At 36.4% G+C, this 19,263-nt stretch overlaps 1 protein-coding gene across 1 annotated transcript; it reads right to left on the bottom strand.

Annotated features, from left to right (window-relative positions):
* Positions 1 to 201: 201 nt before the first annotated feature.
* LOC134844609 (uncharacterized) lies at positions 202 to 16,970 on the bottom strand (the record flags this gene model as incomplete). The annotated part of the gene is given in 3 exon segments (XM_063861370.1): positions 202 to 1,018; positions 16,151 to 16,511; positions 16,864 to 16,970. Coding segments are annotated over 3 exon segments (851 nt in total), but the record flags the coding sequence as incomplete, so codon positions are not given.
* Between the last annotated feature and the right edge of the window lie 2,293 nt (positions 16,971 to 19,263).

Here is a 19,263-nt window from a genome sequence, read left to right as displayed (position 1 = left end):
TAATGAATCTTGTCCGCGTTCGTTTTCTGGTGCATTGGTTTGCTAACTTACCTCAAAATTTTTTATCACCTAAAATTGCCTGGAAAAATTGGGTTTTCCGAGCTGTTAATTTTTGCTTACAACAGTTTTTAGATAACATTTTTTGGGATGTTTAACTGCGTCATTTTTTGTGTCATGAGTCACCAATACTTGCTTCAAAACTGATGACAGAAAAATTTATTTATTATTTAGGAAAATATCATGTGTGTATTCAATTTTTCTTATGTCCCAACAGCGAATTATATCTACTTGAATAGAGCTAATATATAGAACATGTTTGCTTCCAGCCAGGGGCGGATTTAGGTTTTTATCGAGGAAGGGTCGAGTTTTCAAAAAAGTTTTAGAAGGTTTTGTCGACCTTTTTTTTGATCGACCAAAGGGGAATGGAGCGTCCCCCCTGAATCAGCCCTAGCTTCAAGCAATTATGAAAGTTTGCGGTGAGTAATATTGATGTGAATATTCACTCGCGCATTTTTAAAAATGAATAGCAAGATATGGGTGCGAAACTCTAATAATTGAAACGAATATAAGTCTACAATAAAAATATATGGCGACAGGCGATATTTGAGGACGATTAGGATGGCGGTGAAGATGAATCATGGCAAATAGATAGCAGGTTTCAGAGCAAGAACGAGATAGGTCAGAGTCATGGAATAAATAGTGATGTACGTGATAGCCATGATCTTGTCTATAGTCTCGGCAAGTTTCATCCAATCTGTTTTCAAGGGGCGCTTTCGAGAGTCCAGTTTTTCGAGTGAAATGCGAAGTTTATCCAGTGCTTCTGACAGAGAGTGCGATCTAACTTCGTTGTTTGCAAGGCTGTCGCTCTGAAACAGCGTCCTCTCAGTGGTCCCTTCAGAACTCTTCCTGCCAAAACTGTGATTGGTAGAAGCTTTTTCGTTTTTTAGTTCCCCTTCAAAGCTCGTTTTTCCGTTGGTCTGCTTTGAGCATATTCCTCCATTAGGAACACTGTCATTTGCTGAAAAATAATGCAGAAAATCAATTTGTCGTAATATAACTTTTATCGAGCTAGAATGGTATGCAGTACTCTACAAATTTTTGTTCCATTTTTTTGAGGAAATTTTCTGCACGGGTGGTTTTTTTTCCAGACAAGATCTAGTTTTCAATTACCGATTTTTGACGGAATATATTTATACAGTCTAAATAATTTCAATGCTTTGGGCTCAAAATCAACAATTCGCCTAAATTTTTCTAAGTTTTTATTAACGCGTCGCGTCGGCAGCAAACTAATTCGACTCAGAAATTATTTAAAAATGAGTTGAGGCTTGCTAATTTTCAAACGCCCTTAAATTTCAGGAAAAGTGATCACTGTGAAACATCTTTTTAAATTTGATCGTTTGAAATAATTCCGCAAAAGTTGGCTGGATAAAAAGTCGAACTTTTCTGGAAACTGAACAATCACCCCGAGCGGAAAAATTGGTCATTTTCTTTGCAAGTAGGAACAATTACGCTGAAATTGTGTAGTATACTCAATGGGGCATACCATAGAAAAGCTCAAGAATCAAATCAACACCCTCAATGATGAAGTCTTTGTGTATTGTAATTAAAAACCTTATTAACGTAAGCCTACAAATAGGCCTAGGAGCAATTTTATAGTTTTTACTCAGAATGGGAAAAACATTCATAAGTTTTTTATAGTTATTTTAGCAGTTTTATAGAAGAAGGACCAAATAAATTTACAAAAAGAAGGACCCATGCTTCGAGAAAACAACAGTACAATTAGAATAACAGTCCTAGTTTAAGTCCACAAAATTTATAGGTAGAAAACCGAATAACCCAGAAAATAACGATCAAGAAAGTGATGATGAAAATGGTCCGAACTGCCCTTTGAACGATTTTTCATAAAATTCAGATAGTTTTTAAAAACGAAATTGAAATGTTTAAGGAAAGACCTATTCCGCAAACTTAAAGCTTGATCAATCGTCAAAGCGTTTTGCCTCGAGCATAATTTTTGTGAATAAGTTTGACTGCTAGCGAGCTTATCCAGATCTTTTTTGTTTAGAAAAGGTGTTACTGCATTTTCAATTTTATCACTATATAATATTTTGCTTGAAAGCTTCAAAATTTCATATCGATGTAAGTTCTGTATTGAATATACATTAAGTTGAAACATAATTTTTTCTACTGAATTTTTTTTTTTATGAAACATTACCCGAATTGACCTACGACGTATTTTTTCTAGGTCAATTGTCTTAGTCTTACTAGCTGTTCTGTAAAGCAGAACACCATATTGAACTATTGGTTAGACGCAACTTTTGTATGCTCTTTCTAGTTGTTTTGAATTTAAGGTTTACCTTAATTAGTGAAAATTTTCGGAGAAATGACATAGTTTTTTCCTGAGTACTTCTATGTGCTCAACGTAGTTCAGTTTGCATTCTAAGCACATACCAAGTATTTAAAATTTGAAAACTATTCTATTTAATCCCCCTTTTTGTTGACTTTTTGATTTTTTTTACCTTTGTGAATTTAACCAGTTTAGTTTTGTCATTGTTAAGGGATAGCTTGTTTTCAATTAACCAATTGTTTAGGTCATGCAGTTCAGCATGCAGCGTTTCGTTGTCTGGTTTAATTATCAAAGCTGTATCGTCCGCGTAAATAATAGTGTGCAGGTGGTTGCAACACGTGTCAACGTATTAAAATCTTTCATGTAAATGATGAAGAGTAGGGGACCTAGCCAGTCAAGTATGCGTCCCACCCTCCCTACCTTGGCATAATTTTTTATGTATTTCCCTTTTGAATATTCGCATGCGCTCACTCCGGCAACTTTGACTGGATGGCAGGGCAGCTGAAAACGCTTTTGCATGACAAATGCACCCTTCGGGCGCACAAAACTGGACATGATGGTTTAACAAACCAACAAAAACTTTTAATTCCCGTCTTTTGAATTATTGCGAGTCTGATGCTCCTCTTCTGGGTACTAAAGGGCCCAAAAAACATCCTGCAAGATTGTGAACTCAAAATTGTTTTTAAAAAAAAACTTTTCATTTTGTTTCAGTTTTTTTTTGTAATAGTTTCAGCAGTTTTTTTATTTTTGCAAAAAATTATGAGCAATTGCGGCAGCTTACAATGCATGTTATTAGTTCAGGCTTTCTTGCTTGCTTTATGTCACCTAAGCTACTGAAGCTCATGTAGCACAGATTCAAATTCAAATTTCTCTTTTTTCCTACAATTTTCGGTAAAATTGCCAAATGAACAAATTATAGAACAAAAAACCCAAAAAAAAAGAAATTTTCAGTTCTTTTGCTTAAAACAACTTCAATTTTTTGAACGGGAAATTCATTTTCGATATCAAAATCCATTATTTTCAGCTAACAACCATAGATGACTGTCCTAAAAATGAAAATTCTAGTTTTCGCAAAAGCAAAAGAAATTTGTGCCAAACGGTTTAAAATATCACACCACATTTCTTAGGCACTATTAGAGATATCTTCTTGACCAATGCCAAAAAACTTATTGAATTAGAGAAAACTGAGAAAAAAAATCATTTTTTTGGTTCGTTGGGAAAAGGCCAAAAATGACCAAAACCCATCTTAAAAATAAAACCATCAAAAAATGGCATTAACAAACTACCATTAATTCCGGGGTCTAGCGTCGCAAGCAAAAAGAAAACAGGGAAACTCTAGCGGGGAGTCTTTGAGTATTTTTTTTAAAAAAAGTAGGAACGTTAAACTGGCCAAATGTTCCGAGGGGGCCCGACCCCCTCTCAATGGGTTTATTTAGCGTCGTGGGCACGTGCCTATCAAGAATATAACCTTGCGGAACTTCAAACTCAAAATTTTTGATTTCCGAGGTAAATAGCTCTATGAAAGTAAACTAACTTCTTTTGTTCGAACAGGATTTGTTTAGGTCATTAACTCTCCCTCTATTTCCCAAACTGTGAGGTTTTTTGAATAAGATAGAAGGCTCAACTGTTTTGAACGCTTTTTTTAATAAAAAAAAGCACATAAATTTTTTAGATTTGTTCTCCCAGTTGACTCAAAGGCTTTGAGATAGCTCTATTAGTGCATCAGAAATTCACAATTTTCGTCTGAAAGCAAACTGATTTGGCGTAAGGAGATTGAATTTTTCTAAGATGACCAGTTACGCAAGTATAGAGCAAGCGCTCAAAAAGTTTCTCTAGAGTACGAGACTTTGAAATGGGTCTGAAATTTCCCGGTCGTGAGAAAGCACAGTTTTTGTGGATTGGAGCGATTTTAACTTGAAAACATCGGTTAAATTGGAGTGCATTATGCAAAGGTTGAGGATGTTTGTTAGTGCTGGTGCAACAGCAAATTTCAGTTTCTTTAGAGCAAACAGAATAAACTCATCAGCGTCTGTGCAAAATTTCTCGGTAAAACAGTTTCTAATGTTAGATAATTCAATTTCACTTAATTATTTTCAGAAACAAAGAAATTGAGTTTTTGTTTAGAGCTATTACGTCTTTTCTTTATTTGAGACCCAACTGTTGCAAAGTTTTGATTGAATTTATCACAAATACTTCTAGGAGCCTTAGAGAATTTGGTTTTTTTTAATCTTTGCCGGTAAATTCCGAGCGAACATTTAAGAACTGCCTGCATTCGTTTTTTTATTGGCAATTGAATTTGTTTTCATAATTTTCTTTTTTAGCTTTTCTAAACATTTTTTTTGATTTCTTTGTTCACAAAAATTATCTTTAAACTCGTGGTGGTTAAGACGCATGTAATCATGGTAGAGCTTGTTTTTTTTTGTTTACAGAAGTTTTCAATTTTTATCCAGTTTTCTGATAGTTTTTCAGTGTCCGATTTTTCCGGAACGAACCCTAAGTTTTCGCAAGCCAACAACTCATCGAGTTTATTGCAAGTCGAGTTGCTGTTAATAAAGTCCCATCTTTTGCTTTATTTCTGGTTTTCTTGTTGTCGCAAAAAACCAGCCTCTCACATAAAACATTCAAAGCTCTACATGGATTTGGATTTCCTTCCACAGCATCAACTGAGGAGTTAGTTTCACATTTTACAGTAAAGTGATCACCTATTGGGGTTTTTGGTATTTCGACTGCACACATTTTGTTTTCATTGCTGTAAAAAACATCAATCAGTGATTCAGAAGTTTTTTTTGGAATGCTGCAAGTTTTTTAAGAAGCGTACACGCTCTCTCATGATTTTCGAAACATTTTTTTGGAGGGACTGGCAGAGCTGCGCGTCGAAAATTAAAAAACAACTAATCGTTTCATAGTGATTTTTTGTAGACAGTTTTCATGCCAAAAAAAAAGTTTTTCTAGGGCTATCAGGAAAATAAAAGTCTGGTAAAATTTAATATATAACACGCTGTCGTATTTTTGATGTGCTTCGATTGTATAGGTAAACAGAATTATGGTTCACAAAAATGGTGAACAAGCTTTAGAAGATGGTCACTGCTAATTAGATAAAATTTTGAAATTTTGAAATACAGGTTGAAGTAACTGAAGTGATGGAGAATTCTTGAAAGATACAGAAAAATATGGTTTGGTTAATTTTTTCGTGTTTGAATAAGGTTTGGTTAAATTTTCGTATTTGTGTTTGAATAAGCCTCAGGGTTTTGCTGATTTGAAAACCATTGATTAAGCAAAGTTAAATGAAACAAAACAAAAACGAAAAGACGGTTATATTTAGAGAAACTTTTTCTTTAGAAAGGAAAGGAAAACTGTTTTTGTCTTTTTTATGAAAATCCTTCTTTCGAGTAACTTCAACCTGCATTTCATTTTCTTCCATCTTTTGTTTTACTTCGCGGCAACCAACTTCTAAGTGTTGTTAACACTTTTTCGAGAATCATAATTATATCTCTGTATGACTACCTACACGTTCAGCTTTCCAATCCAAAATACCTCCCCAATAGTTTCTTGAAAGAATGAAACTTAATCATCTTTATTGTAACGCTTATTTTTTCATCAAGTTTTTCAGGCCCATTTTCAACTAAAGCTGAAATTTGTTTAATTTAAGCTGAAATTTTCCGAGGGGGGCCCTACCCCCTCTCAATGGGTTAACATAGCGTCGTGGGCACGCGCCCATCGAGGGGGCCCCTACCCCTCTCAATGGGTTTATCTAGCGTCGTGGGCACGCGCCCATCAAGGATAGAACCTTGGGGAACTCCATACTCAAAATTTTTGATTTCCGAAGTAAATAGCTCTATGAAAGTAAGCTAAATTCTCTTGTTCACACAGGATTTATTTAAGTCGTTAATTCTACCTCTAATTCCCAAACTGTGAAGTTTTTTGAAAAAGATAGAAAGCTCAACTGTTTTGAACGCTTTTTTGAATCCAAAAAACTTACAACAAATTTTTAAGATTTGTTTTCCAGATGACCCAAACGCTTTGAGATAGCTCTATTAGTGCATCAAAAATTCACAATTTTTGTTTGAAAGCAAACCATTTTGGCGTAAAGAGATAGAATTTTTCTAAGATAACCAGTTACGCAATTATAGAGCAAGCGCTCAAAAACTTTTCTTTAGAGTAGGAAATTTTGAAATGGGTCTTAAGTTTCCCGGTCGTGGGAAAGCACATGTTTTTGCGGATTGGAGCGATTTTAACTAACTTGAAAACATCGGCAAAATTGGAGTGCATTATGCAAAGGTTGAGGATATTTATTAGTGCTGAAACAACAGCAAATTTTAGTTTTTTCAGCGCAATCAGACTAAACTCATAAGCGTCTGTGCAAAATTTGCCGGGAAAACAGTTTGTAAAGTTTGATACTTCAAGTTCACTGATTTTTTTTCATAAAGAAAGAAATAGGGTTTTTGTTCAGAGCTATTACGTTTTTGGCTAAAACTTTTCTTTAATTGTGACCCAACTGTTGCAAAGTATTGATTGATTTTATCACAATTACCTTTAGGAGCCCTGGGCAAATTGGATTTTCTATCTTTGCCGGTAACTTCCGAGCGAACGTTCAAGAACTGCCGGTATTCGTTTTTTTATTTTGAGTTGATTTTTGTTTTCATAATTTTCTATTTTAGCATTTTTTAAACATTTTTTTTCATTCTTTGTTTACAAAATTTATCTTTAGGATCGCGGTGGTGAAGACGCATGTAATCACGCTAGAGCTTGTTTTTTTTAGAAATTTTTTATTTAGTTTTCTATATACAGTTTTCTATACGGTTTTTATACAGTTTTCTGATGGTTTTTCAGCGTCTGATCTTTTCGAAAAAAAAAACCGTAAAAGCGTTGGCTCCTGGCTTAGCAACGGTGTTTTTGGCTAACCAACAGTTTAGCTCACCAATACCATGGCTTATCAACAAGATCAATTGCCAACAATATGGCTTACGAACAGTATGGCTCCTCTTTTTTATGGCTTACCAACGGTATGAGTTATTAACTATATGACTTACTAACAGTACGGCTCACGCGCAATAAGTCTTATCAACCGTACGGCTTACCAAGGGTATGATTTACCAACAGTATGATTTACCAAGAATGTGGTTTACCAACGGTGTGATTTATCAACAGAATAATTTACCAACATTATGGCTTACCAACAGTATGGCTTACGGTTAAAATGGCTTATTATTTGTATGCCTTACCAACGGTATATGTTATTAACAGTATGATTTACAAACAGTATGGGCTACCAACAGTATGGCTTACGAACAGTATGGCTTATCATTTGTATGGCTTACCAACCGTATGAGTTAATAACAGTTTGATTTACCAACAGTATGGTGAACCAACAGTTTGGCGAACCAACAGTATGGCTTACCAACAGTTTGCCTTACCAAAAGTATGGCTTACCAACGGTATGATTTTTCAACAGTATGGCTTACGAACAGTATGGATTATCGTTTGTATGGCTTACCAACGGTATATGTTATTAACAGTATGATTTACAAACAGTATGGGCTACCAACAGTATGGCTTACGAACAGTATGGCTTATCATTTGTATGGCTTACCAACCGTATGAGTTAATAACAGTTTGATTTACCAACAGTATGGTGCACCAACAGTTTGGCGAACCAACAGTATGGCTTACCAACAGTTTGCCTTACCAAAAGTATGGCTTACCAACGGTATGATTTTTTAACAGTACGACCTACCAACAGTGTGATGAATAAACAGTATGGCTTACCACAGTATGGCTTACCAATGGTATGATTTTTCAATAGTATGGCTTAACAACAGTTTGGATTTCGAAGAGTACGTCTCGCCAACACTATGGCTATCTAACATTTTGGCTCACCAGCAGTATGGCTCACCATTAGTATGGCTCACCATTAGTATGGCTTACCAATAGTATAGCTTACCAACGGTATGATCCACCAATAGTAATGTTTACCAACAGTATGGCTCACGAACAGTATGGCTTACCAATTTTTTGGCTCACCAACAGCATGGCTTATCAGCAGCATGACTTACCAACAAAATTGCTTACCAACGGTATGATCTACCAAGAATATGATTCACCAACAGTATGGCTCACGCGCAATGCGGCTTATCAACCGTACGGTTTACCAAGGGTATGATTTACTAACAGTATGGCTTAACAACAATGTGATTTTATAACGGTTTGATTTACCAACAGTATGATTTGCCAACAGTATGGCTTACCAACAGTATGGCTTGTCTTTTGTATGGCTTACCAAAGGTGTGAGTTATTAACAGTATGACTTACCAACAGTATGATGAACCAACAGTTTGGTGAACCAACAGTATGGCTTGTCTTTTGTATGGCTTACCAAAGGTATGAGTTATTAACAGTATGACTTACCAACAGTATGATGAACCAACAGTTTGGTGAACCAACAGTATGTCTTACCAACAGTATGATGAACCAACAGTTTGGTGAACCAACAGTATGGCTTGTCTTTTGTATGGCTTACCAAAGGTATGAGTTATTAACAGTATGACTTACCAACAGTATGATGAACCAACAGTTTGGTGAACCAACAGTATGTCTTACCGTTATGTCTCAACGTGAACCAACAGTATGTCTCAACGTATAATGATGAACTTGGACAAGCCATACAGTATGGCTCACAACAGTATGGCTTAAAAATAGTATGGCTTACCAACGGTATGGTTTTCCAGCAATATGACCTACCAACAGTATGGCTTATCATTTGTATGGCTTATCAAAGGTATGATTTTTTAACAGTATGGCCTACCAACAGTATGATGCAAAAACAGTATGGCTTACCAACAGTATGGCTTACCAATGATATGGTTTTTCAAGAGTATTGCTCACCAACAATTTTGATTACAAACAGTACGTCTCACCAACACTATGGCTTTCCAACAGTTTGGCTCACCAGCAGTATGGCTTATCTTTTGTATGGCTTACCAATAGTAAAGCTTACCAACGGCATGATCTCCCAATAGTTTTGTTTACCGACAGTATGGCTCACGAACAGTGCCATTTTGGCTCACCAACAGCATGGCTTATCAACAGTATAACTTAACAACAATATGGCTTACTACCATTATGGCTTACGCACAATATGGCTTACCAACCGTATGACTTACCAACAGTATGGTTTACAAACAAAATGGCCTACCAACAGTCAGTATGACTTTCCAAGAATGTGATTTTACTACGGTATGATTCACCAACGGTATGATTTACCAACAGTATGGCTTAACGATGGTATGATTTACCATCAGTATGGCTAACCAACAGTATGGCTCACGAACAGTATGGCTCACCAGCACTATGGCTAACCAACAGTTTGACTCACCAACAGTATGGCTTACCCTTAGCATGGCTTACCAATTGCAGGGCTGACCAACGGAATGATCTACCATTACTTTTGTTCACCAACGGTATGGCTCACGAACAGTATGGCTTATCAATTGTATGGCTTACCAACGGTATGATTTTTTAAGAGTATGACCTACCAGAAATATGATGAACAAACAGTGTGGCTTACCAACAGTATGGCTCACCAACGGTATAATTTTTTAAGAGTATGACCTACCAGAAATATGATGAACAAACAGTGTGGCTTACCAACAGTATGGCTCACCAACGGTATGATTTTTTAAGAGTATGACCTACCAGTAATATGATGAACAAACAGTGTGGCTTACCAACAGTATGGCTTACCAATGGTAAGATTTTTCAAGAGTATGGCTCACCAACAATTTTGATTACGAACAGTAAGGCTCACCAACACTATGACTTTCCAACAGTTTGGTTCACCAGCAGTATTGCTTACCATTAGTATGGCTTACCAATAGTATAGCTTACCAACGGTATGATCCACCAATAGTAATGTTTACCAACAGTATGGCTCACGAACAGTATGGCTTATCAATTTTTTGGCTCACCAACAGCATGGCTTATCAGCAGCATGACTTACCAACAAAATTGCTTACCAACGGTATGATCTACCAAGAATATGATTCACCAACAGTATGGCTCACGCGCAATGCGGCTTATCAACCATACGGCTTACCAAGGGTATGATTTACTAACAGTATGGCTTAACAACAATGTGGTTTTATAACAGTATGATTTACCAACAGTATGATTTGCCAACAGTATGGCTTACCAACAGTATGGCTTGTCTTTTGTATGGCTTACCAAAGGTATGAGTTATTAACAGTATGACTTACCAACAGTATGATGAACCAACAGTTTGGTGAACCAACAGTATGGCTTGTCTTTTGTATGGCTTACCAAAGGTATGAGTTATTAACAGTATGACTTACCAACAGTATGATGAACCAACAGTTTGGTGAACCAACAGTATGTCTTACCGTTATGTCTCAACGTGATCCAACAGTATGTCTCAACGTATAATGATGAACTTGGACAAGCCATACAGTATGGCTCACAACAGTATGGCTTAAAAATAGTATGGCTTACCAACGGTATGGTTTTCCAACAATATGACCTACCAACAGTATGGCTTATCATTTGTATGGCTTATCAACGGTATGATTTTTTAACAGTATGGCCTACCAACAGTATGATGCAAAAACAGTTTGGCTTACCAACAGTATGGCTTACCAATGATATGGTTTTTCAAGAGTATTGCTCACCAACAATTTTGATTACAAACAGTACGTCTCACCAACACTATGGCTTTCCAACAGTTTGGCTCACCAGCAGTATGGCTTATCTTTTGTATGGCTTACCAATAGTAAAGCTTACCAACGGCATGATCTCCCAATAGTTTTGTTTACCGACAGTATGGCTCACGAACAGTGTCATTTTGGCTCACCAACAGCATGGCTTATCAACAGTATAACTTAACAACAATATGGCTTACCACCATTATGGCTTACGCACAATATGGCTTACCAACCGTATGACTTACCAACAGTATGGTTTACAAACAAAATAGCCTACCAACAGTCAATATGACTTTCCAAGAATGTGATTTTACTACGGTATGATTCACCAACGGTATGATTTACCAACAGTATGGCTTAACGATGGTATGATTTACCATCAATAAGGCTAACCAACAGTATGGCTCACGAACAGTATGGCTCACCAGCACTATGGCTAACCAACAGTTTGACTCACCAACAGTATGGCTTACCCTTAGCATGGCTTACCAATTGCAGGGCTGACCAACGGAATGATCTACCATTACTATTGTCCACCAACGGTATGGCTCACGAACAGTATGGCTTATCATTTGTATGGCTTACCAACGGTATGATTTTTTAACAGTATGACCTACCAATATAATGATGAACAAACAGTGTGGCTTACCAACAGTATGGCTTACCAATGGCATGATATACAAACAATATGGCTAACCAACAGTGTGGCTTACGAACAGTATGGCTCAACAGCATTATGGCTAACCAACAGTTTGGCTCACCAACAGTATGGCTTACCATTAGCATGGCTTACCAATTGCATGGCTTACCAACGGAATGATCTACCAATACTTTTGTTCACCAACGGTATGGCTCACGAACAGTATGGCTTATCATTTGTATGGCTTACCAACGGTATGATTTTTTAAGAGTATGACCTACCAGAAATATGATGAACAAACAGTGTGGCTTACCAACAGTATGGCTCACCAACGGTATGATTTTTTAAGAGTATGACCTAACAGTAATATGATGAACAAACAGTGTGGCTTACCAACAGTATGGCTTACCAATGACATGGTTTTTCAAGAGTATGGCTCAGCAACAATTTTGATTACGAACTGTACGGCTCACCAACACTATGGCTTTCCAACAGTTTGGTTCACCAGCAGTATGGCTTACCATTAGTATGGGTTACCAATAGTATAGCTTACCAACGGTATGATCTACCAATAGTTTTGTTTACCAACAGTATGGCTCACGAACAGTATGGCTTACCAACAGTGTTTCCCTCGTTAATTCAAAACGCTATACGGTTATCAACAAGCATACACCCTCTCTGATGCCTTTTGAACTTGGACTTTTTGAGGGACTTGTATAACTGCATGTCCAAAAGTAAAAAGTACGTTATAGTTTTATCGCAATTTTTTGTAGACAGTTTCAGAGCGCTTTCATTTCAAAAAGTTTGTTTTATCGGGATTTTCAGGAATATATAATCATTTAAAATATTAATTTTGAACAAGTATTGATGTTTTTCGAATGTTTAGGTAGATAAAGTTATGCTTCACAAAACTGTGCACAACACTTAGAAGATGGTTACTGCTAGTTTGAACAAAAAATGAACAAACATAAAATACAGGCTGAAGTTTCGTAAATCATGCAGGAAAAGTTTTCCTTTTTTTCTAAAGAAAACGTTTCTGTTAATTTTTTTTGTACTTCTGCTTTTTCTCTTCTAAATAGACTTGCAGAAACCAATGTTTTCAAATCACCAAAAACTCTGGGGCTTATTTTTTTTCGCTGAATTTCATCACCGCATTTAGTTCATGGTTTTTCACCACAAATGGCGAAGAAACTCTTTCACGCATCATTGCGTAGAGAAATTAAACATGAAATGAGGCCCAGAGATATATTATTTTTACGCTTGCGTTTATAAGGTATATTAAGTCGTGTTTCGAGCTGCAGTAACAGTGTTCCTAACATATTGCTTAGTATTGAGAAAAAGTGGTTTTAATCTGAGTTCATAGAGTAGTTCAGATCACAGTGCATTGAACAAACAGTAATGTGATAAATTACATGTTTCCTGCAACCAAAGTGATTTCATAATTCATCTGTTTTGTTAAGCTCGAGAAGACGAATAAAAGCATCCCGACAGGGGCGGATTTAGGGGGTGGAGTAGGCGGACGACCCCTTCTCGGGGATTCGACCCCCTCGCCAACTAAAGGGTCTCCCCTTTGATATTATTTTATGACATCCTCATTAGGCCGAACATACGCCAATATAATAAAAAAAACAATAAATTGTTTTCAGGCTAGTATACCAGTAGTGCTTGTTATAAAACCGCATTTACAACCATTGAACATTAGCCTGAGAGATAGTCATGAGACATTCTGGTCCGTTTTCAGACTTCTCTGAGCGGAAAAATTAAGTTGTTTTCTTAGTAACCTCCGATTTTCATCGGTATCGACCCGGCCTAAATAACTCAAACAAGTACGAGCTTTCTAAAAAAAAAGAAAAAAAAGAGGAAATATTAAAAAACAACCTGTTGGGATATTAATTTAAATTTCCTGGCTGTATATTGTGTTCAATAGATCTTCTTTGACCAGAATTAACTTATCTAAGAAAAGGTGGTTTTTGTTCCGACTTTAGAAACAAAAGTAACGGAATACTTGTGCTCGGTTGGGTTGTTTTTTTTTTCTTCGGACAAACTTCGACTTTTTAACTGGCCATTTTTGACAAAAAAAAATTTATCATTCGAAAAGGATTGTTGTCTTGAGCTTAAATTTAATAAAATATTTCACCGGTGATCGATTTTTGAAAAATTATGGGGGTTTAAAGATTGCCAATTTGCGACAATTAACGCGCGGTATATTTCGCGCTATTAACGCGTAAGCGGAGATTCAATCCGTCTTAGAAATTGGTCCAAACTGGTTGAAGGAAGCTTATTTGCCTAATTGATTAGTTACTAGGAGCAAAGTCTATCACCGTGTACTTGATATGGCGTATGGGGGGATGATTTTCACAAAAAACTCAATTTTAAATAATTTTTTTCTCATTTTATGCTATTATATTTAATATTTTCATGTTATTACTGCTTCATAAAGCTTAGCAGGCAGTCGGAACATTCAAGTCTTGTTTCTGTTTTTGGATGTTTTAGACTTTTTCTGGGTAAGCTCATCCCAATTTTTTCCATAGTTAAATATATATAAATATATATTCTATACTAGTTTTGAAGGAGAGCACACACCCAAAAAACGCAATTCTGTGATCCAAAAAATGCACAAAAATGGCATTGACCTGTTTTTTACAACTTTTGATTCCGGCGCAAATTTTTGTGACAAAAGAGAGTCTTTAGTGTATTCAGGAAGTGTTCGGAAAATCAATTTGGTCGACTTAGAAAATAGGTCGATAAATTTTTCGAAATTTTTTTGAAAATCCGCTCCTCACTCGAGAAAACCCTGGATCCGCCCCTGCATCCCGTCCATCATAGAAAAACTGCTCGTATCAAGGCAAGGTCTCGAGTGTTCTGAATGCCTTTCAAGGTCTATGGAGCAGTTATAACAATCAAATTTAATGGTAAAAAAAATTAAAATACTTTTAAATTTGAGATTTATTGTTAAAATCATCCCCCGCACGCCATATAAAGTACAAAGTGATATATGTTGCTCCTAGTAACAAGTCAATGACGGCAAATAGCCTGCTTCAACCAACTTAAAACGATTTCTAGGACGGATTAAATCTCCGCTGACGCGTTAAAAGCGCGAAATATATCGCGCGTTAGTTTCTCAATTTGGCCGAATTGGCACTTTTTAAACACCCATAATATAACAAAAATTCTTTTCAAGTTTAAGCTCAGGACAACAATACTTTTTAAATGATATAAAAAAAATCCCGTCAAAAATTTCAAAGCATCTATCGCATAAGATAGAGTTAAATTTATGCAATTATACAAGATTGAAGTGAGCCATTTTAATTTTAGTTCTGAATGTCGAAACAATATTGCATCTCTTAATCGATATCTTGACCAATACCTCTTAGTTCTGGGTCCACCCCCTTTTCACCCCCTTTCCAACGCTTTCCAATGGGTCCACCCCCTTTGATACTATTTTACGACAGCCAATTCTAGCTGAACAAATCTGAAAGCTTTCTAAATGTGCTGTTGGCGCCAATTCGAGGGGGGGGGGGGGTCGTCAACAAGCGCGATAAGCTTAAACCTTCCATAAATTGCGCATTAACGAAGTTTAATTCAAAAAACACCTGCTTCAAACAAATTTTTGCAAAATACTAGGGTTTTAATATATGTCAAAATTCGCTAGTCTAAAATAGATCAATCAATTTTCAGCTGCCCGACCTTTCAAATACAAATGATTTCAATAAATTTATTCCCAGTCTACAGTCAAACACAAACATCATGCTAAAGACAGTTTTAAACAAATCATTTCAAATATCAGTGACCCTTTTTAAAATTGTAATTGAATTCTTAGATGCAATATGAGCATTTTCGAGACCGCCGATAGGCTTGAAGCCTCCTCAAAAAATATGTTAACTTCCGTTATTTTAATGTAGTCTTCATTTTTAAGCTGGATGAAATCCTTTTCTATCAAGAAAAATAATCTTATTTAGGGAGCGCTTCAGTGCAATTTCCAAGGCATTGAAAAGGAATTCAATTGACGTGACCACGGACGTTTGAAGTTCTATTTTGCATGTTAGCTTAGAGTTTTTTTAACAGTCTTAGAGACGCGATCTAGACATACTTCATACAGTTTTGAACCCTAGGGGAATTCAATTTTCCCTCAGCAAAGCTCTGATAATTTGTACTTTACCGTTTAAAGTTCCCAATGTTATGGTTTATTTGAAAGACTGGATCAAGAAGACCGTTCAAAGTGAAATCGACTTTTCATCAGGCATTAAAAAGTTTCATTTAAATATTTAGCTGACCGCGTGCGAAATTGTTTCCTCACATAATGACCAAGGCTTTTGAAAATAGGCCTGTTTTGAAACTAATGCGCTTTTTTCTGGTAATCGTCAAAAATGAAAGCGCTGTGAACAAATGAAAGTTACGGCTTTGCTTGACTTTAAACTTAGAGATAAAGTGCATTTAAATAGCGAAATTTACCGGTATAGGGGTTTTCTTTGAAGGAGTCAAAGTCGTTTCCTATCCTATCCTGAGCCATCGTAACAAGACCAGGTCTTGCACACTTATACGTGGTTGCCGTTGACACGAGACCATTGCAGTCTTCCCGGTGACAGAACACTCCCGCGGACAGCTTCGACTCGAGCAGGAGCTGCCCCGACCTGTCGGTGCTCGGCGTTCGCCGACTGTACTTCACCGAACTTCTCCGACTACTTTTGAGTTGATGAGGTCCAGGAGAGGTTTGTCCGTTGTAAAAACCCAGACAAGATAAGAGCAGTCGGAAAGTTGCGGCAACAAAATTGGATATACCCCGGAGAATTCCTTTCTCGTTCAACCGCTTGATCTAAAAGTGTTGAACAATTCAACCTCTTGACCCTGGTTGGTAAAAAAAATTAAGTCAGTCCAATACTGATCAAGGGTTGCTTTTGGGGTCTATACTTTGATAAGTGTTATGATGTGAAAATGATCTTTTACTGTCCCCTTCCCGCCATTGATCTTACTCTCGAGTTTTTTTCATAACTTCAATTACTTCCAATGCGGACTAGGTCAAGGGACCCAATTTTAAGGACATGAAGTCTTCAAGTAAAGCGTCTAAGATAACAAATAGTAAACTGGAATTGATGTTTATATCCGACGCTGAGTAGAAATATGCAAAAAAAGGTGGGCTAATAAAGTGATGGGTAACGTGTACTCACACAGGAGGGTATTTTGTGTCGCGGTTCTGTGTGGTACAGTCTCAGTACTATAGTTGTGGACACGAGAGAGAATGCCACCATCATAATACACACCACCAGAAACTTTTCTGCACAGAACAAAACAATACACAACTATAGGATTTGCTGAGTTTGACTGTCTACAATTTCCAGAGACTCTGGAAGATAAAAGGTTGCTAGCTTCTTTAGTGACATTTTTTTGAACAGTGAGTGATATTTTTTCCGGTACAATTTTTCTCACCACTTTTTTCAGTTTTGGCGTTCAGTTCAAGAATTGTTCTTAACTTTAGTGTAAATTTTCAATAATTAAATTAAGCTGAATTGCCGAAATTTTCAAGTGTAAATGAACGCATTGAAGCCACTCATTTAGGTCGTGTGGTTTTTGTTTGTTTGTTTTTTCAGGAACAGTTCTTGAAAATTGTTCAGGCTCAGATTTGATTTTACGCGATCTGATTTTAATTTTTTTTAAAATTAAATTCCGATTCATTAAGCCAAAAAACGCTATCAAACTACAAAAGTAGAAATGACGCAAAATAAACCTGAACGACTTCAGTTTTGAAAGTAGATTTTGGCTTTCAGATTTCCCAGCTGAAAAAAAACTACTCCTTGATCTAGTTTTCTCTAATTAGTTTCGCATTAGTTTAGCTCGTAAAGTTTAAATCGGAGCAAAATGACAACTGACATTATCTCTATTGAAGCAGCTACGAGCTAAATTTTGTAGGAAATTAGTTTTGGACCTAGAAATAACTATTCTTCGAAGTTTTGATATCTTTTCGGATGCTTTTGCCAAAAAACACCCAGCAAAATCTAAATGAAAGGATACAATAGAAAAAACAGTCGCTGGGAAATTCTTCTGCCTAGCAACTGAGCCTTGTTTCTAGTAAAAAGCAGCGATGATTATAGAAAAAGTTCATGTTTTGAATTGTTGACTCTTTCTCGGGAAACTTTAGAATTATCCCGAAAACTACTGGGACAAATCTTAGATCAAGACATCAATAACAAAAATCATTCGCCCTAATCATTGTAGAAAAATGATGTTGGACTTGCAAAAAAAATATCTTTTTGAAGTTTCTTTCGTTTTTGGAAACTTTGGAAACTTACCTTCGGCTTCAGTACGTTTTTAAAAATACATATCATACAAGTACCGCCAGCTTTAGATGAGCTCCCAATGTTCAGTTAATTTGAGGCAGCAATGGTACAGACGCTAGGCCGTTTGACGTGGAATCTCGAGGTCGGGACTTCGATTCCGGTACATATAAGAATTTTAGTTTTACCTTTACGTTTTTTATCATTATTTCAAAGATGATTATTTTATCTGAAAAAAAATAAGCATGCAACTGTCAATTTCGCATCAATCTGCTTTCGGCCTGTTGCGAAATCTACTTACAATTCATAAATTGCTTGGTTTCTCCTCGTAATGTTTTTGGTCTTTCGAAACACATTAAATTATCTCTAAGTTCACCATGCTTACACCAGTCACTCTTGTGTTATAAAATCAGTTATTTCATTCTAATTTTCAAATTTAAGATGCAACTTAGCGGGATCTTTTAAAGTGAGCACATTGAGCCTGTACTATTTAAAATTATCTAGTAAAAAACATGATCCATGCCACATAGATTTAGAAAGCACGTATACTCAGAAAAACGTTTTCTGTTGGCTTTTGTAAAAGTATTATTGTTTGTTCATTTAACCTTTGATCTTTACTGATCGTTGACCTTTAAGTTGTTAATTTATACACCTGCCAAAAGCGCAACGGCTTTTGGTAGATTCGGAATTGGTCACTATCTTTTATGATACGTAACAAATAAACCGAAACCAATTCAATCTTTTAAACCTCTCTTACTTTAGTTAGCATCACCGTCTTTTATTTAGTCTTAAATAAAAGCCTACAGTTTTTAGTAGGAATCTTAATCATCCTTAATCTTAATCTATTCTTAGTTTAAGTACACTCTTATACAACTACGAGTGGTATCCTAATTTTTTAACATGGCGCAGTCTAACGAATTGAATCTACGTGGATTAGAGTTTTTTTGGAACAACTCATCAAACGAAAATCAACATGACTGGGAAAGGTGGGCGGAAAAGTTTCAATTGACAATTATTGCGAAAGACTCCGTAGACATCGAAGATGTAATTAACCCACCGATAAGAAACGAACTAACTTACCCTACGGCAGAACCACCGGACCCATCCGAGGATCAGGCCCGTCGGGCCGAAAAAGAGGAACATCACAGAGTAGCAGTACAAAATTATAACGAAGAATTAAGAAGGAGAAGGGCGGAAGATAACGCCAAATTTAACGGACTTCAAATCGGAGACATTGACAAGAAGCTAAAATCACAGTTATACCTAGCACTCGGAAAAGAAGGACAGAAATGCTTC

This window comes from Symsagittifera roscoffensis, chromosome 4 (assembly GCF_963678635.1).
Source record: "Symsagittifera roscoffensis chromosome 4, txSymRosc1.1, whole genome shotgun sequence".
Lineage (NCBI taxonomy): Eukaryota > Metazoa > Xenacoelomorpha > Acoela > Convolutidae > Symsagittifera > Symsagittifera roscoffensis.
This window is presented reverse-complemented; position numbering and strand designations above follow the sequence as displayed.